Consider the following 21,574-nt stretch of genomic DNA (forward strand, 5'->3'; position numbering starts at 1 on the left):
CTGTGTGTTATAGTGTGGAGGGCCAGTGATTGACAGGTCCTGTAGCCCCACACACCCTGCCCATTGCCGCCTTCCTCAGAAGCACCCTCACCTCTGGGAGCTGCGCCCTCTGGGTTCTCTCCTATGGGCCCTCACAACCCCCCCCCACTGTGCCCCACACACCCCTGGAACCTCACACACCCCACTGTGCCCTCACATCCCCCAGGCCCTCACCCCCCCACTGGGCCCTCACATCCCCCCACTGGGCCCTCACATCCCCCCAGGTCCTCACACCCCCCAGGTCCTCACCCGCCCCACTGGGCCCACACACCTCCCACTGGGCCCTCACTCCCCCCACTGGGCCCTCACACCCCCCAGGTCCTCACACCCCCCTCCCCTTGTGGGTTTGGATTGCCTTCTTGCTGATCTCCAACACCCAGCAATTACCCCATAGCCCTTTGACCTTCCCCACTCGTCTTCCCCCACAGACCTGCCCTGACCCCTGACACCCCTGTCCCTGCCCCATTCCGACCCAGATGGCCCTGTGCTCTCTGTCTGCAGCCATCAGAAATGCACAGGGTGAGTACTTGAACCCTCCTCACACCCCCCTCCCACACAACCCCTGTCCCTGCTCTATTAACCCAACAACCCTCCCCACCCCACCCACCCTGATGACACTGTGCTCTCTGCCTGCAGCCCTGAGGAATGCCCGGGGTGAGCACTACCTGAACGGGGAGTGGACCATCGACTACAGCCGCGCCCTCTACATCGCCAGCACCGTGCTGCACTATGCACGCGGCTCCGAGGGGGACCTGGCACCCGAGGTGATCCACGCCCGAGGGCCCACCTCTGAACCCCTCATCCTCGAGGTTAGTGTCAGCGGGACAGAGGCTGCGACCAGAGGAGGGGCCAACCCAGGCATCAGGGTCCTCCCCACGTGAGGGAACCTCCATGAGTGAGGGATCTCCCCATGTGAGGGATGCTTCCTGAGTGAGGGATCCTCCCTGTACGGAATCTTCCCCCTCCCGTGAGGAATCGTCGCCAGGTGAGGGATCCTCCCCAAGCAAGGGATTCTCCCTCCTCGCTCAGAGGATCCCCCACTTGGGAGAGGGTCTAATTCCTTGCTCAATCATCCCCTCTCCCGAGTGAGGGATCTTCCCCGCACTGTTAGGAAACCCCCCTCCTGAGCGAGGGACACTCCCCTGAGTGAGAGATCCTCTCTGAGTGAGGAATCCCCCCCAAGTGAGGGATCCTCCCCATGAGGGATCCTCTTTGAGTGAGCGAGAAATCATCCCCTCCTGTGAGGGATCTTTCCCACCCTGAGTGAGGGATCCTCTCTGGCCGCACAAGGAATCAGCCCCTCTCCCAAGTGGGGGATCATCCCCTGAATGGGGGATTCTCCCCCTTCCTGAATGAGGGATCCTCCCATTATCCGAGTGAGGGATCGTATCCTTCCCCAAGTGAGGGATCCTCCCCTCCCCCGAAGCGGGATCCTCCCCCTGGGTTTGGCATGGTCTGGAGCTGGTCTGGATCACTGAAGGGGATGTCCATTTGAACGTGGTGGAAGGTGATGCAATTTCCCGAGTTGGTGGCAAGGGGTGTGTGGAGGAATGTCTGTGGCTGAAGGGTGCTGACACCCACTATCCCCACACCATCAACACCCTGATGGTCTCCACTCACCAGAAACTCAACTGGACCGGCCACATTAATGCTGTGGTTACAGAAGCCGAGTGCCCCGTGTGAGTGACTCCCCTCCAGTCCTCTTCTATCACCATTCACCAGGTCACTCACCCCAGCCCCAGGACCACACCCAGGAGCTCCTCGGAGTGACAAAACCTCTGGTCACAGGACACCCAGTGTTAATGAGACCATCCAGCTGAGTTCTACTCAGTGAGCACCCCCAGGATGTTGATGGTAAGGAATTCATCGAGTCACAGAGTCAAAGAGCACAGACACAGGCCCTTCAGCCCACCGTGTCCATGCCGGCCATCACACCCATCATACTCAACCCATTTACCAGCACTTGGTCCATAGCGTTCTATGTTGTGGTGATTCAAGTGTTTGGGTCTCTCACCCCTTCAGATTCCAACTCTCTCTGGGTGAAACGATTCCCCTCTAACCCCTCACTGTAAACCTACACCCTCCAGTGTTAGACACCTCAGCTTAGTGGAAAGATTCACTACAGATTGAAACTCTCTGTTCCAGCATCCTGTGGCCCAGCAAGTTTACAACCTGTAGTACAGATGTGCACTAATTAACTAATTCCAACAAACATCTAACTAAGATCTAAAATTAACTAAGATCTGTACTAATCTGTAGTTAATTAACCCAGTGCAGTGTAGCTTTTGCCATCTCAGCTGACAGCGTTTCCACTTTAGGGAAACTTCAGGCTATGGACAATTCCTGGAATCCTTTCATGACCCGGGGAGTGTCTGCACTTAAAAAGAACAGTTCTCCTGCTCAGGGGATGATGGTCAGGGGTCAATTTCTGTGGTCTGGCACCGGTCAATTCCCAAGGACTGGAAAGTTTCAGCTTATATTTTCTGACCCATCTATGCCCCTCAGAATTTTGTAAACCTCTATCGGTAACCCCAAAGCTGCCTACGTTCTAAGGAAAACAAACCCAGCCTGTCCAATCTCTCCTTATAATTGAAACACTCCATCATGGACAACATCTTGGTGAATCTCTTCTGCACCCTGTCCAGTGCTATCACATCCTTCCTATAGTGTGGTGACCAGAACTGTACACAATACTCCAACTGTAGCCCAACCAATGTTTTATAAAGTTGTGCCATAACATCCTCATATTCCATGGGTGGGCTAATGAGGGCAAGCATCCCATATACCTTGTTCACCACCTTATCTATCTGTGCTGCCATCTTCAGGGATCCTGGGACTTGTACACTGAGGTCCCTCTGTTTCTTAATACTCCCTAGGGCCCTGTTCAATGAATAGTAATGCTGCCAAATGTCAGTAGCAGATAGATAGAGTCTCTCTGGTCAGAGATGCCCACTGCCTGGCACTTTTGTGGTACGCATGTTACTTGCCAATTACCAGCCCTTGCCCAACGTTGTGCAGGTCCTGCTGTGTGCAGGCATGGGCTGCTTCATTGGCTCAGGAGTTGTGAATGGAAATGAACATGGTGCAACCATCAGCGAACATCTCCACTCCTTTTGTATGAAGCAAAAGGAGGCCACTCTGCCCATCGGATCCATGCCAGGTACTAACATCAATCCCATTGATCCTATTCCCCTCTCATCTGTAGTCCTGCAACTTACTCTTACGTGCTCATTGATTCCCCTGTCATCCTTTCACTACTTATCCACACTAAGGGCTAATTCACAGCAGCAAAATAGTCTGGAACATCTCTGGAATGTGGGGGGAAACTGGAGCACCTGGAGGAATCCCCCACAGGGAGAACATGCAAACTCCACACCGAGAGTGCCCGAGGTCAGGGCTGAACCCAGGTCACTGGAGCTGAGATAGCAACAGCAACTACTGGAGTGTTTTCCCTTTGATGCCCAATGACCAGTTTTCCCAGGGCTCCTAGATGCCACACTCTGCCTTGATGTCAAGGGCAGATACCCCCACCTCACCTCTTTGGTCCATTTTTGATCCAGGGCTGTGGTGAGATTCTGGAGCGAATGTCCTGGGGACACCCCTGTAGAAGAAAAGTGGATAAAACAACTTAAGGAATGGAAAGAACAAGGTTTAAAAGAGTGGCAGAAGACAAAATAGAGTAGTTGGAGGGATACTGCATGTTGAAGAGGGATTGAGTTATGTACGAAGGAGGGTGCACCCAAGGACTGGGAGGTGTTAAAGGCTGAGTGTGAATGGTATGACAACAATAAAAAGAGACGCAGAGATATATACCATAGGACTATGTCTTAAAAATAACACACTCCTACCTGTGAATCTTTGTTCTCTGCTGGTTCTTTTTGGATCTCGGCAGGGAACCAGATCTACCTCTAGATCTACTGTGGTCTCTAGAACACATATCTACTGTGGTCTCGGATGAGGGACCTTCCGAACGCCGTCTGCCACTTACTCAGTCCGGAGGTGTCCAGGTATCCTAGCGAGATCCTGCCGACTACGCCAAATGTGAAAGTCGACCCGCACTCTGTAATAAATCAGACAACAGCAGAACCAAAGAACTTACAACTAATGCTTTATTAGTTTAATGCTAGCGGGAGTGGGGTACATGGAGGAGCAAACAGGATTAATCCATCCACATGTTACACTCACTGTTAATAAGGGACATACGGCTGAGGAACTCGGTGTTTTGACACAATACTTGGTGAATCTTGCTGATCCTAATTTGACTACTAAGCAGGAGTTCCCTCAAGGTGTGTTGACATATTGGGTGACAGCTCAGGAAGTTTTTGGCATATTGAAACATCACTCAAGCTGTTTACCAGTAGAGAGAGCGAGAGAGAGAGAGAGAAACCCTTTGTTCACCAGAGGTCCCTTCCCATTGTCTTCTATGCCCGTTTGAGAATTAAGTGGAAAGCAGCAATGCTGCTTCCTGCAAGAGGGGGAAACCCTATTGATACATATGAAGATTTAAATTAGAAGAATGATAATTTGAATCAACAAGTTAATATTATGTTGACAGCTCTCTCGGAGAGTTTGAAAAGACCCATTGACATGAGTTAGGTTCTGGAATGTAAACCTACTTCTAAAGAGGCAGCCCAGGAATTTTGGGAATGCTTTACTACAGTATATCAAACATATGCTGGAGATCAGGCATACAATAATGGACAGCCGTCCGCCCAATTTGATGCAATGTCTCCCAGAGAAAACAGCATCATTAGTAAAGACCAACTTGGATTGGTGTGATAATACAAGGGAACAATCCCACAGGGTGGTACTGGCTTTTTGGCCCAACAATGTAGAGGAAATTAGATCATCAACCAAGCCCCATGTGAAGTATGAGTTTCCCTTACGTGCATCAATGGGAGATGATAACTGGGATAATTGGCCGTATCCCAGCAGTGGTGGTCCTCTGGGAGGACCAACACAGATTCTCCTCCAAAGATCCTATCAACAAGGGAGGAGAAGGCCGTGGGGGCGGGGTCAGGGACCTCAGGGTCGCCCGAATGTTTTTAATGGACTGCCACCACCACGCAGGGAGGTCTGCTTTAAGTGTGGTCGAGAGGGACACTGGCGATGGGACTGTCCCATTAATTGCCAGGAGAATATGAGAGAGTAACCCTTTGTTCACCAGAGCTCCCTTCCTATTGTCTTCTACACCCCAAATGAGCCCAGCTCTGGTGTCCCACTGACGCCACAAAGGTTCATTGTAACTTACCCCACTGAGCAGGTTAGGTGGGCCACTGAGTTATCTCAGCCCACCCTGCCCTTGTTCTCTGCCTCTTGCCTCCTGCTTATTGGTCTGTAGTGATGAGCAGTTAGTGAGGCAGTGGGATGTGCCCATGCCCCTTGGCCCACACACCACCCCGACCTCGGATGATCTGCACCCCCTCTACACCAGGCCTTGACTGGATCCACAACCCTGCCAAGACCAGGGCCCAGTTCTGTTGTCCTGGAGGAGGTTCGCTCCTACCCCTGGGATCAAGCTCCCAGGCTCCCTCCTCCAGGTGGCCCGTGGCTTGGCTGCCATGTCATGGAAGTCATAGAATCATAGCACAGAAACAGGCCCTTCGCCCCATCCAGTCCATGCTGACCTGATCTTCTGCCTAGTCCCATCTGCCTGCACCCGGACTGTATCCCTCCAAACCCCTATCATCCATGTACCTATCCAAACCTCTCTTAAATGTTACAATTGAACCCACATCTACCACTTCCACTTCTGCAGCTCGTTCCATACTCACACCATCCTCTGAGTGAAGAAGTTTCCCCTTAGCTTCCCCTTAAATATTTCATCTTTCACTCTAAACCTATGACCTTGTAAATTTTCTCTGCACTCTTTCAAGCTTATTGTTATCTTTCCTGTAGGCAGGTGACCAGAACTGCACACAATACTCTAAATTCGGCCTCACCAGCATCTTGTACAACTTCAACATAACATCCCAACTCCTGTACTCCTTGCCCAGATTTATGAAGGCCAATGTGCCAAAAGCTCTCTTTATGACCCTATCTACCTGTGATGCCACTTACAAGGAATTATGGATCTGTATTCCCAGGTCTCTTTGTTCTACTGCATACCTCAGAGCCCTATGATTCACTGAGTATAGAGTCGTAGCTCATAGAGCATGGACACAGGCCCTTCAGCCCAACACGTCCATGTTGACCGTGGTGTCTATCTAAGCTAGTCCCATTTGCCTGCGTTTGGCCCATATCCCTCTAAACCTTTCCTATCCATGTGCCTGTCTAAATATCTTTTAAATGTAATTGTACCCACCTATACCATTTCCCCTGGCAGCTGGTTCCATATACTCACCACCCTCTGTGTGAAAAAGATGCCACTCAGGCCCCCTTTAAATCTTTCCCCTCTCACCTTAAACCTATGCCCTTTAGTTTTAGACTCCTCTACCCCAGGAAAAAGATGGTGACCATCCACTGTATCAATGCCCCTCATGGTTTTACATACCTCCTGTAAGGTCACCCCTCAACGTCCTTTGGCCCAGAGAAACAGCCCAATCTATCCAGTCTCTCCTGAGAACTCAAGCCCTCCAGTCTTGGTAACATCCTTGTGAATCCTTTCTGCACCCTTTCCAGCTTAATGACATCCTTCTTATAGCTGAGGAACCAGAACTGCACACAACACGCCAAGTGTGGTCTCACCAATGACTAGTACAGCTGCTCCATGATGCTCATGATGCTCCAACTCCTGTACACAATGACCTGAGCAAAGAAGGGCAGGCACGGTATCATAGTGGTTAGCATAATGCTTTACAGCGCCAGCGACCCGGGTTCAAAATCCGGCCACTGTCTGTAAGGAGTTTGTACGTTCTCCCCGTGTCTGTGTGGGTTTCCTCTAGGTGCTCTGGTTTCCTCCCACATTCCGAAAGACATACAGGTTAGGAAGTTGTGGGCATGCTATGTTGGCGCTAGAAGCGTGGCGACTCTTGCGGGCTGCCCCCCAAATCACTACGCAAAAAGATGTATTTCACTGTATGTTTCGATGTACATGTGACTAATAAAGAAATCTTAAATCTTAAGAACGCAAGTGTGCCAAATGCCCTTTTCACCAGTCTGTCTACTTGTGATGCCACTTTTAGGGGACTATGTACCTGTACCCCAAGGTCTCTCTGTTCTACATCACTCTTCAGGGCCCTACTGTTTACTCTGTAAGTCCTGCCCTGGTTTAACTTCCCAAAATACACCTTGTACTTATTCAAGTGAAATTCCACTTCCCCAGTTCATCAACCTCCCTGTCACAGAGGGAGTTGAGCAGCTCCTGGGTGACAGGCTGAGTGTGGGGTCTGCAGTCTTCATTTATTCTCCATTGTCCCTCCAGTGATGGGACACCCCAGGCCATACTCTGTGGATTAGGGGTGAGCACCTGCTGATGGTCACTCTGGGTTTGACCGCTGCTGGAATACGTTGGATGTACAGCCCAGAAGCAGGCCACTCGGCCCAATACTTCCATGCCGGCCTTCACACCATGTGTGTCACTGGTCACATTCCCTAGGATAGGGAGTGGTCGTGGGAACCCCTCCCCCAGGAGTGCTAGGCCACCTTTGCTGGAGGGGACCATTTGCTCGGCTGCACCCTGTAGATTTCGGAAGCACCAGTGTTACGTGTGAAATCACTTCTTGTGTCTTTGCAGATCATTAGCCAAGAACCCAATCACGGAATTGAATACAAGTACTACCTGTCGCACCACCGGAAGCAGCCACAGGGTTACTTCTGGAGCGTGGGATCCTGGAGTGTGTGCAGCAAGGAGTGTGGGGGTGGTGAGTGACTCTCCCCACTCTCTCCTAATGAAATTTAATTTTTAAATTCTCTACAAGCGGGCAAAGCTGGGAATTGTGGCATCCCGTACCCAGAGATTGGTCGGGGGGGCTGACCAACCCACACAGAAACACCTGGGGTAGCACCACAGGGCGACCAACAGCCTCTCTGGGTAGCCGGTGAGCTTCCAGCTGCATCTGCTGGTGGGTTAATTAGTCACTGTGTGTGGGTGAGGGGCAGAATCTGGTGGGAGTTGATGGGAATATGGGGAGAGTAGGTTACAGGGAAAGTTTGGGGGGGGGGTGGGATTGCTCTGTGAGCTGGCATCGACTCAGTGGGCTGAATGGCCTGCTCTGTTGTCTGGAAGGGTGAGGTAAGGGTGAAAGGTGTGTGCAGAAAGGTGTGTGCTCTTCTGTGCCCCAAGGACCTAGACACATGCCCCCTCTCTGCCCACCCCCGGGTTAGGAGCACCTGCCCAGATGTTGTGTGGGCCCTGATGTTCCTGTCTGCCGTTCTCTGCCACACACAGGTTTCCAGACGAGACTGGTCTTCTGCACCATTGACAATGAGGCGTACCCAGACTACCTGTGCCAAGAACAGGTCCGGCCCAGCAACAACAAGACCTGCAACCCCCAGAGCTGTCCCCGGACTAAGCGGTGAGTCTGTGCCCAGCAGGCTGGCACTGTGCCTGCTGCCCGCAGTTACAGCGCGCTAGGGTCCCTGCTCTCTCCCGGGGGTCTCGGGGTCAGCGCTCTCCCCTGGGGCCCGCACCCTTTTCTGGGGGTCTCGGGGTCCATGCTCTCCCCGGGGTCCGCACTGTCTACCGGGGGTCTCGGGATCTGTGCTCTCCCCAGGGCGGGGTGGGGGGGTGGGTCTTGAGTCCCCGCGCACTACAGGGGGGTTCGCACAACCGGGTATGTGCAGAGTCCCAGCGGTGACATAGGCCTCGAGGTTCCAGAGGTCCCACAGTTGATGCAGTCCAGGGGGTTTGAGGGTGAAAGGATCCCAAGGATCCCAAGGATGATGGGGTCACAGTGATGGGATCCCTGTGCTGACGAGGGTGACTGACAGGAGGTCCCGTGCTCAGTGTGTCGTGGGGTGTGAGGAGAAAGGCCCCGCCATCCAGGCTGCCCTGCGACAGTTGGGTGGGTGAGGGCAGCAGAGGCAGAGGGCAATCCCAATGTCCAGTTCCACAGGTGAAGTTTGGTGCCGGCAGTGAGGAGGTGGGTCTGGAGGGTGGGGAGCGTGCAGTACTGAGGGAGGAGGGGAGTTGGACAGCAGGAGTGGGAGAGGGATCGGCATCTGATGGATATGGCGAGCGGGAACACGAGACCCCTGGGGCACGGTGACTCTGTTACCAGCAGTGACCTTCTACACAAGCTGGTCTGGGGCGAGCTCCATGAGTGGGATCACAACATGTAGCAGTGACCCTCTACACAAGCTGGTCTGGGGCGAGCTCCATGAGTGGGATCACAACATGTAGCAGTGACCCATCCACCTTTTCCCGATGTCCCTTCGAAGGGAGGTCCCGCCAGCCTGGAGTTAGTGAGGTGATCGAGCGAGAAGGTGGGATTGAAGAGAGTGTCAGAAACCAAGGGAGGGGCGGGATGCTGAGAGTTAGGGAGGGGCCAAGGCCTGGTGCTCAGAGTGGGATATCAGAGGGTTGTGGACCAACTCAACAATCCCACGTGTGATGGATGTGCTCTGGGAATTGTGTACAGGGCAAGCCAGGGAAAGGCAGGACACATTTTTAAAATTGACTCTGTTCCACATGCAAGGATTTCATTCATAAATCCACCCAGTCTCTGGAGTTGGAGGCAGTGCCTGACATCGAGAGTTTACAGGTAACCAAGGCCACTACAGGCAGCCTGTTCCCCAGCCTTACTGGCTGGCTGGTCGGACTAACGCGGAAGCTGCTTTGTAGCAGAGAAGACCTTGCTTGTGGTGGTGGTGTGCAGCCAGTGGTAGAGGTGTTCGCAGGTGCTTGCTCTGTAGGGTGGCTGTCTGTTTGTCCGGGTGTTCTATGGAGCTGGGTATACGGTGAACTCCAGCTCCTCTCCAGCCCACCACTCTGCCCGCTCCTTCCCAACCAGGACTCAGCTCTCAGACATAACTCCACCAGGGAAGCAACAGAACACTTCAAATACATTTCAGCCCACAGTTAATGCAAGAGTTCACTTCCCTGATCCAGAGAAATCTGGCATTTGTTCACTTGTTCATAGTGCAGTGCACCTTCACAATCCCTGGTCCTCTCCACTCCCCTACAATAAGTCCCAACATCACCAGGTCCATGTAACCCATCCACTTGCTCGTGCGTGTATGTGTGCGTGTTTGTGCATGGGTGTGTGCACATGCATATGGAGCTATGTACACGAGTGTGTGTGTATCATTGTGTCTGTGTGTGTCTGCGAGTTACTGTGTGTCTGTGTCAGACTCTGTGTGTGTGTGTTTGTGGGTGTGAGTGCCTATCTATGTCTGTGTATCTGAGTTCTATCTGTGTGTGTGAGTGTGGATGTGTGTATGTTTATCTGCGTGAGTGTGTGCACACGTGTCTGTGTGAGTTCTATCTGTGTGTGAGAGTGTGGGTGTGTGTATATACACAATGTGCCTTCATCCCTGGGGAAAGTTCTCTCTTATCCCTCCCTATAAATAATGCTGGGTCTGTAATAATTTTGTACATGAACATGGCCACTTCATTTCCAAATCCTTTCTTTCCACAGGGTCTTGATGTAACATATATACAAAATATTAAGAGTAATAGATAGAGTAGACAGCCAGCGCCTCTTTCCCAGAGCACCAATGCTCAATACAAGAGGGCATGGCTTTATAGTAATGAGTGGGAAGTTCAAGGGCGACGTCAGAGGGAGGTTTTTCACCCAGAGAGTGGTTGGTGCATGGAATGCGCTGCCTGGGGTAGTAGTGGAGGCTGATATGTTGGTCAAGTTCAAGAGATTGTTAGATAAGCATATGGAGGAATTTAAAATAGGGGGATATGCGGGAGGAAGGGGTTAGATAGTCTTAGGCGTGGTTTAAAGGTTGGCAGAACATGGTGGGCCGAAGGGCCTGTATTGTGCTGTATAGCTATGGTTCTATGGTTAACATGTAAGAGGTGGGTCTGTCTCTGTCTGATTTTGTGTGTTTGTGTGTGTGTGTGTGTGTGTGTGTGTGTGTGTGTGTGTACTGTCTCTGCCCTCTGCAGTGGTATGGGCAGGTCACCACTGGTGTTGGTGCTTCACACGGACCTTGTCCCACCCCGTCTCACCTCCCTCCCTCCACTAGGACCTTGTCTTAGCCTGCCTCACCTCACCCTGCCCACCTCTGCATCATCTGAATGTCTCCGTACTATTCCCATTGGCCAGTCCTTGTGGCCATTCCAAGCCCTCCCAGCCAGGAACATTACACCTGAATCTGTTGTTGGACGTTATTGTAGTTTTGGCTCTGAGATCTGGTCTCCCAGAAGTGAAAGGGTCTCTTTGACTCCCCTACTGACCCCGGTGCAAGGCTCCATCTGATACCCCCCTGTATGAGAGAGATTGGTTTTGTGCTGGATTCACAGATTGCTCTGTGTTCACTTCCTCGCTGCTCCTGCTCAGTGTTGGTGGTTGCCGTGCTTGTTCCTTGCAGGGCTGTGCAATGGGGGCAGCTTTAGAGCCGGGGGTGGTGTTAGAGGTGTGGGGACGGTGTTAGAGCCGGGGGGGGGGGGGGGTGGTGAGTGGGAATAGGGTTGGAGCCAATTGGGGCGGGGGGGGGGGGGGAAACGGCGTTAGGGATGTGGTGATGGTGTTAGAACTGGGGAAATGGTGGTAAGAGAACAAGAAACAAGATGCTGGAGGAACTCAGCAGGTCAGGCAGCATCCATGGAGAAAAACAGACAGTTAATGTTTCAGGTCAGGACCCTTCTTCAGGACTGAAGATAGGAAAAGGTGAAGTCCAATATATAGGAGGGAGAAATAGTGAAGCGATAGGTGGACAAAAGAGGGGAGGCGGGGTGGGCACAAGGTGGTGATAGGTAGATGTGGGGAAGGAGGGGAGGGCTGATCCACCGGGGTAATGATCTGCCAAAGATATGGAAGCAGGCGGCATGGGGGATGGGGAAGGGAAGGGAGGAAAAGGAGAGAGAAAAAATTGTCAAGGAGCAAAAAAGTGAATGCAGCTAGGAAAGGGAAAAAAAGAAGAGGCAAGGTGGGGGGTGTGGTGGTGTGGGAATTACTTAAAGTGGGATGTTCTATGTAAAGTACTATGTTCATGCTGTTAGGCTGTAAGGTTCAAAGATGGAAAATGAGGTGCTGTTCCTCCAGTTTGCATTTGGACTTCTGGCAATGGAGGAGGCTGAGGACTGACATATAGGTGATGGAGGGGAGGAGGAGTTGAAGTGACTAGCAATGGGGAGGTGCAGATCGCAGTTACGGATGGAGAGCAGGTGTTCTAATGAAACAGTCATCTAGTCTGCGTTTGGTCTCACCAACGTAGAGGAGGCCACACTTGGAGCACCGAATGCAGGAGATGATATTAAGGAGGTGCGGGTGGATCTCTGCCTCACCTGAAAGAACTGTTTGGGTCGTTGGATGGAGGTGGTGTAGGGGCAGGTGTTACACCTATGGTGGGGGCAGTGGAAAGTCCCCGGGGTGGGAGTGAGATGGGTGGGGAGGGAGGAGTGAACTAGGAAGTCACGGAGAGAGTGGTCCCTGTGAAAAGCAGAAAGGGGTGGGGAGGGTAAGATATGCTGGTGGGGTCTTGTTGGTGATGGTGGAAGTGACGAAGAATGATGTTTTGGATATGTAGGCTGGTGGGATGAAATGTGAGGACAAGGGGGACCCTCTGCGACTCCCTAGTTCACTTCACCCTCCCCACCCACCCTGCTCCCACCCTGGGGACTTTCCACTGTCCCTCCCATAGGTGCAACACCTGCCTCTGCACCACCTCTATCCAGTCCTTTCAGGTGAGGCAGAGATTTACCTCCACCTCCCTTAATATCATCTACCTTATTTGGTGCTCCAAGTGTGGCCTCCTCTACATTGGCGAGACCAAACACAGACTAGGTAACCATTTTATAGAACACCTATGCTCTATCCGTAACCACGATCTGCATCTCTCCTTTGCCAGTCACTGCAACTCCCCCTCCCACTCCAACACTGATATGTCAGTCCTCGAGCTCCTCTACTGCTAGAAGTCCAAATGCAAACTGGAGGAACAACACCTCATTTTTGGTACCTTACAGCCTAATGGCATGAATATTGAATTCTCTCACTTTAAATAAACCAACCCCACATTGCCTCTTTTTTTCCTAGCCTTTCTTTTTTCTCCTTGCCTTTTTCTCCCCTTTTCCTCTCCTTCCCTCCCCCCATACTTTTATAAGATGAGATAAGATATCTTTATTAGTCACATGTACATCAAAACACAGTGAAATGCATCTTTTTGCGTAGAGTGTTCTGGGGACAGCCCACAAGTGTTGCTGCGCTTCCCATGCCAATGTAGCATGCCCACATCTTCCTAACTCATATGTCTTTGGAACGTGGAGGGGGGGGGGGGAACTAGAGCACCCGGAGGAAACCCACGCAGACACTGGGAGAACGTACAAACTCCTTACAGACAGTGGCTGGAATTGAACCCGGGTCACTGTAATAGCGTTATGCTAACCGCTACTCAACTGTGCCTGCCCCTATATGCTTGCCGTGTTATCACCCATCCCCTGGTGGATCTGCTCTCCCCTCCTCCCCCACTTATCTCTTACTGCATCTACCTATCACCACCTTGTGCCCACCCTGCCTCCCCTCTTTTGTCCACCTATCACTGCTCTGTTTTTCCCTTCTATATATTGGGCTTCCCCTTTTCCTATCTTCAGTCTTGAACCGAAACATTGACCGTCTGATTTGCTCCACGGATACTGCCTGGCCTGCCGAGTTCCTTCAGCGTCTTTTTTTTCTAGATTCCAGCATCAGCAGACCTTTGTTTCTCACAGTATTGAGAGATGTGAGAACGGCTTTAAAGGTGTAGGGAAGGTGTCAGAGGTGTGGGTACGGCGTTTGAGCTGGGGGAGGTGAGGGGGTGTCAGTGTTAGAACGGACGGGGACGGTGTTGGATCAGTCGGTAGGGAGAGGGGGTGGTGTTTCAACGCTGCGCCCCCCGACTACCCACCCTGAACCCAGGTCGTGTTCTCTCTGCTGGATCGAGCAGCTGGAAGACGGGCGGCTGGAGTGGGTGCTCGGTGACGTGCGGAGGAGGGGTGCAGACCCGGTCCGTGTACTGCTCGGTGTCGGACAGCAGTGGAAGGGAGACGGTGCGGGACGACTCGGACTGTGCCGCCGTCAGGGAGAAGCCACCCACACAGCAGGTGTGCAACCTGCTGCAGTGTGCGTCCTGGAGAACCGGCCGCTGGTCACAGGTGTGTGGGGTGGGGTGTGAAGGGCACGGCCTGCCAATCAACGATCCGTCCATCAACGGCCTGCCAATTAACGGGCTCCACCAATCACCCGGCGCCTCCCTTCAACGGTCCACCAAACAATGGCCCGGCCATCAACGGGCCCCGCCCATCAACAGCCCGCCAATCAACGGCAAGCCTATCTACAGGCCCCGTCCCTAACCGGCACCAACCTATCAACAGGCTCCGCTCATCAACCGGTCCCGCCAATCAACGGTCCCTTCAATAGCCCCGCCTCTTACCCAGCTCGGCCCATCAACGACCCGCCAGTCAACAGGCCCCGCCCGGGTTCGGTCACCATGACGACGGTAGCGGCCCCGCCACATCCTCCGGTCACACCTCCAGCCCAGGCCCTCCCACCTCTCCCTGGGCTCCATGTCTGCCCCGGGTCCTCACTCCGTCCCATATTCCCTGTCCGCACCGGGAGATGTGGGGCATGTCTTCCTTCCAGCCGTCAGCTGCGGAGTGCGGCTGAGTGTCCGGCCGCTGACGGCGCCGCCTCCTGTGTTGCAGTGCTCGGTAACCTGTGGTGAGGGGGTTCGCACCAGGACTCTCTCGTGTGTGGCACCGTCAGGCAGCCAGCTCCCGGACTTCGTGTGCTCCTCCCAGTCGAAGCCCACCAGCACCCAGGCCTGTGTGCTGCAGAGCTGTAGGGACACCTTCTCCTGGTACATTGGGGCCTGGGAATCGGTGAGTGCGGGGATATGGGGGGGTGGTGTCTGGGGGAAGGGTCGGGGAGATTGGGGGTCGGAGGACGGCGGGGGGGGGGACGGCGGGAGGTCAGGTGGTAGTCTGGAGAGAGGGGGAATCTGGGGGATGGCAGTGGGTTGGGTGGTAGTCTGGGGGATGGTGGGGAGATTCTCTGGGTGGGAGGGGTTGGGGTTTGTTAGGGAGGCGTTGGGGAGGTCTCAGGACAGGAAAAGCAGTCTTGAGGAGGGAATGGAAGGAGGGATCTGGGTGAGGGGGTCTCGGGAGGGGCTTGGGCAAGGGGTTCCTGTGTATGGTTGTCTCTGACTGTTCCTCCTCCTCCTCCCCCAGTGCTCGGTGACCTGTGGCGAGGGGTTCCAGTCCCGTCCTGTCTCTTGTATGTCCCAGCTGGGGGGCCAGCTGCCAGACTTCGTCTGTTCCTCACAGCCCAAGCCCTCTGCTGTCCAGACCTGCATCCGGGATCACTGCCGTGTCTTCTCCTGGCACGTTGGTGCTTGGGGTCTGGTGAGTCCTCCACTCTGAGACGGGTGGTGCTGACCTTGGGAAGGAAACACCAAGCAATAACTTGCTGCACCGACCTCGACCTTCACCTTGGACCATCACTCCACTTCTCCCCCCCCCCCCTCCCCCCCCCCCCCCCGGTGTTGTGGGAGGAGGGTGTTGCTGGATGGGTGTTGTGGACAGGTATGGGAGGCAGTTTGTCGCTGGAGGATGGGTGTGTTTGGAGGGGGATTGTGTGAGGACTGATATTGTGGGAGAACAGGTGTTATTGGACTGTTGTTGTGGGAGGATGGGTGTTGGACAGTTGATGTGGGAGGACAAACATTGTGGGAAGATGGTTGTTGTGGGGGGTGGGGGGGGGTTGTTCTGGGAGGGCAGCTGGCCCTGGTGCAGGAGCTGCCGTCTGGAGCTGTGCTCCCAGTGTGTGTGCCTCAGTGAGGAGGGGTCACTGTCCCCCACGGTGTGACAGACACCCAACCCCAGGTCACTGTCCCCACAGTGCTCCAAGAGCTGTGCGTCAGGCCGCAGAAAGCGACAGGTGATCTGCTACGACCAGGACCGGAACTACCAGGACCCGAGCAAGTGCGATCCCAGAGCGTACCCAAGGGAGATGGAGGTCTGCAACACCCAGCCCTGCTACCTGCCGCAAGGTGAGCTGTGTCCACAGCACATCCCACCCCCATCTCCTCACCTCACCAGCCATGGGCCCACCTCCCTCGGGTCTGGGGTCTCAGGACAGCAGGTGACCCACAACAGAACCACTGTCCTTTTGTCTCCTCTGCTCCACCCTTGCTTCCTGCATTGTTCGGGCTCCGGTGAGCTGCGTGGGTCTATTGCACGGAGTCTTTGTGTGGAGTGGAGGTGTGTGGGAGGCCACAGCCCCTCACCCCGCCCCTGCTGTTCCCGTACATTTGGTTACCTCTCTCTGAATTCTGTTTACCCTCTCTGGCCCACCAGCAGGAGTGGGGCTATTGAGTTGGGGTCTATGATAGGGGTGGTCCACTCTCCCGTCCATCAAGGGAGCCTCCTGGTTCTCCCACTACCCATATACTTGCAGAGGGAGATTGGCCACCCCTGTCCCACCCCACGTGGTCCCAGTGTAGTGCCCAGGCTGAGGAGTGGAGGTGCTGCAGTTGGGGGAGACGTTGAATAGAGGCCTTGGCTGCGCTGTGGGACAGTTGCACTACAAAGTTCCGAGGGGTGGGGCAGATCTCCCCAGGGACCCGCCGGATGCCTCGGCTGATGTTTCTGTTCATTGGGTTATTGGCAAGGCTGCTTGTGGGATCTTGCTGTGCACACACTTGCCACTACTCCCACGTTACAGTTGTGACGACGCTGGTCATTAGCTGTGAAAAACTTCCTGCTGTCCTGATGTTGTGAGGGGTGTGATATCAACCAGACTAGTTCACTGTCAACACAAGGAGGACAGCTCGGATTCAATGATTGGACTCATCATACACAGCCAGACGATGCCACACACTTGCTCTTTACCACCACCTGCATGTTTGGTTGAATCCTGTCCCTTTTTTTATTAACATTGTTGCTTTGCTCCTCCAGCGGTTCCAAGTTTCCCAGATCCCACCGGATTTGATCCAGATAAGGAGTTTATAACCATTCCGTACATTGAATCCGTCACATCCTCTGGTGAGCTGGTGTTTTCTGACCCTGCTCCTCGTGTGTGTTTGAGGGAGGGAACAGGCTGACAGAGTGGGTGATGCACACGGGTGGGAGGGCTTCAAGGCTCTAGGTTCTGGGGACCTTGGGACTGACCCCCACAAGAGGTGGGACTGTCTCTGGGAGAGGTGGGGAAGGTACAGAGAAGCTCCACCACAGTGGAGCAAAGTTCTAATGTGCAAGTTTGCTTGTGGTGAGAAAACAGTTTAAATAATTTGGTGGGTGGGGTGAGGTGATTTGGTGGGTTGGGTGATTTGGCAGTGCAGTTGAAGGTTGCCTTTAAACTAGTTAGTGCTAGGGAAAGGATTGGCTTTGTTTTACATAGAACTATGGAAGAGTGGGAAGAAGAAGGCCTGAAGTGGATTTAATGTACACATATGTAAGTGCACGAAGCCCACTAAGGAGCTGCGTGAGTTGTAGGCACAATTAACCAACTGGGGTTATAATATCATGCCAATAACAGTCCTAGCTAAAATAAAGGCAGCAATGGGTTCTAAATAATACTGAATACAAAATTATAGAGTCACACAGCATAGAAACAGGCCCTTTGGTCCACTGTGTCCATGCAGACCATCAAGTAACCATCTATACTAATCCCATTTATCAGCACCTGGCCCATACCCTTCCATGCCTTGGTGATTCATGCTTGTTTAGATACTACTTAAATGTTGTGAGCGTCTGTCTCTACCACCCCTTGGGTAGGGCATTCCAGAATCCATCCAGCCTCTGGGTGAAAAAATTCTTCCTCATTCTCTCGAAATTTCTTACTTGGGAAAGTAGTCAACATAATCAAAGATCCCTCCCATCCTGGTCATTCTCTCTCCTCCCCCTTCCCATCGGGCAGAAGACACAAAAGCCTGAAAATGTGTACTGCCAGTCTTAAGGACAGCTTCTATCCCACTGTTATCAGACTCTTGAATGGACCTCTTGTATGATGAGGATGAACTCGATCTCATCAATCTACCTTGATGGCCCTTGCATCTTCTTTACCTACCTGCACTGCACCGTACTTTCTTGTAACTGTAACAGTATTCTGCATTCTTTTATTGTTTTTCCCTTGTACTACCTCAGTGTACTTATGTTTTGAAATTATTTTGCATGCCACCCAAACAAAATTTTTCCACTGTGCCTCAGTGCACTGAAGGCCAAAGGGGCTGTTTCTGTGCTGTACTGTTCTTTATGGCAATAATAAACCAATTACCTTTACCCTAAACCTAGGTTCTCTGGTCATAGACACATCTGCTCTGAGGAAAAGTTTCCTACTATCCACCCTATCTGTGCCCCTGAGAGTTCTGTAAACCTCAATTGTGTCCCTTCAGCCTTCTCCACTCCAAGGAAATCAAACCCAGCTTATCCAGTGTCTCCTTATAACTGAGACGCTCCATCCCAGGCAAAATTCTTGGTAAATCTCCTCTGCACCCTCGCCAGTGCACTCTCACTCTCCCTGTAGTGTGGCCTTGACAGCACTCTCAGATCAGTCAACATTGATGACAAAGTCAGCAAGAGAATAGCAAAATCCAGCTCTGCCTTTGGAAGACTGAGAGGAATCAACCTGCAGACCAAGCTGAAGGTGCAACGTGCTGTTGTAATGCCCACTTAATGTTTGCGAGACGTGCACAGTGTACAGCAGACATGCCAGACAGCTTAACCACTTCCACATGACCTGCCTGTGCAGAATAGTTCATATCAAGTGGCAAGGCAAAGTTCCAGGCACACAGATTCTCCCCGGCATTTACACATTGCAGAAAGAATCACAGATCAGGTGGGCAGGACATGTCAGAAGAATGTCTGATGACAGATACCAAAGCAGCTACTTTATGGAGACCTGACTAAGGGCAAAGAATCACGTGGTGGACAGAAATAAAGATTCAAAGACTCACTTAGAACATCCCTGAAGAGTCTTGACATTGACACACACCACGTCTCGTTTGGTGTACCCACATAAAAAGCAGTCCTCTGTCATGTGAGGAAGCCAGAATGGAGGGAGCAAAGGCAATCTGGAAAATCAAGAACCACTGATGCTGCAGCATTCATGCACCTCTGACACCTGTGTGGAGGGAACATTCGAGCCCAGTCTTGGCATACACATCACACCCATGCGTGCACAAGCATGCCTGCTGCATACATGATTACACATTTTAAAGTGCCTGAGCCAAGTTTAGAATTGGGTCCTGGTGGAACCTACATTCACACTGGGTCACTTGGCTGAAACCTGGTCAAGTTGATGATTGGGCTGGCACTCAGGTGCAGTGTTGTGGAGAAGCATCTGAAGTCTGCCTCCCTGGGATGTTAACCCTCTGCAGTCCTGGGTAATTGTACGATTCAAAGCAGAGAGCTGAGGTTAGAGACATATAGCATGGAAATAGGCCCTTCAGCCCAATTTGTTCATGCCAACCAAGATGCCCATCTAAGCTAGTCCCATTTTTGCCTGCGTTTGGTCCATATCCCTCTATCCTATCCGAGTACCTTTTAAATGTTAATGTACCTGGCTCAGCCACTTCCTCTGGCAGCTCATCCCTTATACTGACCACCCTCTGAGTGAAAAAGTTGCCCCACAGGTTCCATTTAAATATTTCCCCTCTCACAAAAACCTATACCTTCTAGTTCTTGATTCTCTTTCCCTGGGGGGGAGAAAAGACTATGTGCATTCACCCTATCTGTACCCCTCACTATTTTAGACACATCAGAATCAGGTTTATTATCACTGACACATGTCATGAAGCTTGACGTTTTGCGGCAGCAGTACAGTGCAAGACGTAAAAATCACTATAAGTTACAAAAATAAATAGTGCAAAAGAGGAACAACGAGGTAGTGTTCATGGACCATTCAGAAAGCTGGTGGCAGAGGGGAAGAAGCTGTCCCTGAAACATTGTGTGGGTCTTCAGGCTCCTGTACCACCTCACTGATGGTAGTGACGTGAAGAGGGCATATCCCAGATGGTGAGGGTCCTTAATGATGGATGCTGTCTTCTTGAGGCACTGCCTCTTGAAGATGTCCTCGATTGGTGGGGGGGTTGTGCCCATGATGGAGCAGGCTGAGTCTACAACCCTCTCCAGCCTCTTTCGATCCTGCACATTGGAGCCTCCATACCAGGCAGTGATGCAACCAGTCGGAATGCTCTCTGTAGAAATTTGCAAGAGCCTTTGGTGACATACCAAATCTCTTCAAACTCATAATGAAGCAGAGCTGCTGGTGTGCCTTCTTCATGATTGCATCAATATGTTGGGCCCATGATGGATCCTCTGGGATGTTGACACCCAGGAGCTTGAAGCTGCTCACCATTTCCACCCCTCAATGAAGTCTGGTGTGTGTTCTCCCGACTTCTCCTCCCTGAAGTCCATAATCAATTCCTTGGTCTTTTGTTGTTGCGACATCACAACCAGCTGATCGATCTCACTTCTGTACGCCTCCTCATTGCCATCAGAGATTTTGCCAACAACAGTGGTGTCATAAGGTCATTATATAATCTCTCTATAAGGTCATCTCTCAGTCTCCTACACTCCAGTGATAAAGTTCTCCACTGGGCTGTCCAGACCAAGGTAACGGAGACCACGGTTTGATCATTGTCATCCCGCTGCCTGTGAGTGACAGAGATTGAGTACCGTGTACAGGAAGTGAAGCAGCTCATGTCAACCCTGAGGGCTGCTGGAGAACAAGTTCAGAAGCATTTTGCGGTCTCTTGAGTTTGTAAAAGTTGCTATAGAAAGTGCAAGCTTTCCCAAATTTGACCTGTTAGATCTGCATCCAACCAGAAAGGAACATTTTGCAACACTTTTCTTTCTTTCAGAATGGTTGTACCCAGAATTCCCGCCGGATCGAGCTGAGACAAATCTCCTCCCAGTCCCATCAGCACCAGAGGAGTCAGACCTGTCAAGGTTTCACCAGTACATCTCTGAATCGGATTCCCCTGCCTCCGGACCACTGAACAACCCATCGAGTTCTCAGTTGCGCCAGGAACTGCTGGGCCCAGAGGTGTGGGACTGTAACACAGAACCTTATGGGTGTTGTCCGGATGGTTACGCTGCAGCCAGGGGCCCAGGAGGAGCAGGCTGCCCTCTCATCCCCTGCTACAAAAGCAGGTAATGGAGACCAGAACATTGCCTGTCCTCTCACCACCCACAGGCCATCTTTTAATTTCAAAATATCTTTTATATGTAAAAAAAAATTCAAAGTTATTTAAACATTCAAGTCAACATTTTCAAAACAAGTAATGCTATTTCATTACTTAACATTAACATATTGCCAGTTATCATCCACTGACAAACTCAAAGTGGGTAGTTCGTGGTGCACAGAAGCAGGCCCTTTAGCTCAACTCATCCATGCTGACCGAGCTACCTGAACTAGCCCCATTTACCTGCGTTTGACCTATATCCTTCTGAACCTTTCTTATCCATGTACCTCAATGTCTTTTAGACATTATAGTTGTACCTGCC

The 21,574-nt window shown here is 52.1% G+C and overlaps 1 protein-coding gene across 1 annotated transcript in view; it reads left to right on the top strand.

The window, feature by feature from the left end:
* Positions 1-21,574, top strand: part of LOC127578447 (papilin-like) — a 100,447-nt gene that overhangs the window by 48,727 nt on the left and 30,146 nt on the right. Inside the window, 10 exon segments of the mRNA XM_052030479.1 lie at positions 676-848; positions 7,715-7,841; positions 8,369-8,495; positions 9,618-9,683; positions 14,014-14,221; positions 14,771-14,947; positions 15,296-15,469; positions 15,966-16,116; positions 17,024-17,110; positions 20,929-21,220. Coding sequence (XP_051886439.1) covers positions 676-848; positions 7,715-7,841; positions 8,369-8,495; positions 9,618-9,683; positions 14,014-14,221; positions 14,771-14,947; positions 15,296-15,469; positions 15,966-16,116; positions 17,024-17,110; positions 20,929-21,220 — 1,582 coding nt within the window.

The sequence above is a fragment of the Pristis pectinata genome, chromosome 1 (assembly GCF_009764475.1).
Source record: "Pristis pectinata isolate sPriPec2 chromosome 1, sPriPec2.1.pri, whole genome shotgun sequence".
Taxonomy (NCBI): domain Eukaryota; kingdom Metazoa; phylum Chordata; class Chondrichthyes; order Rhinopristiformes; family Pristidae; genus Pristis; species Pristis pectinata.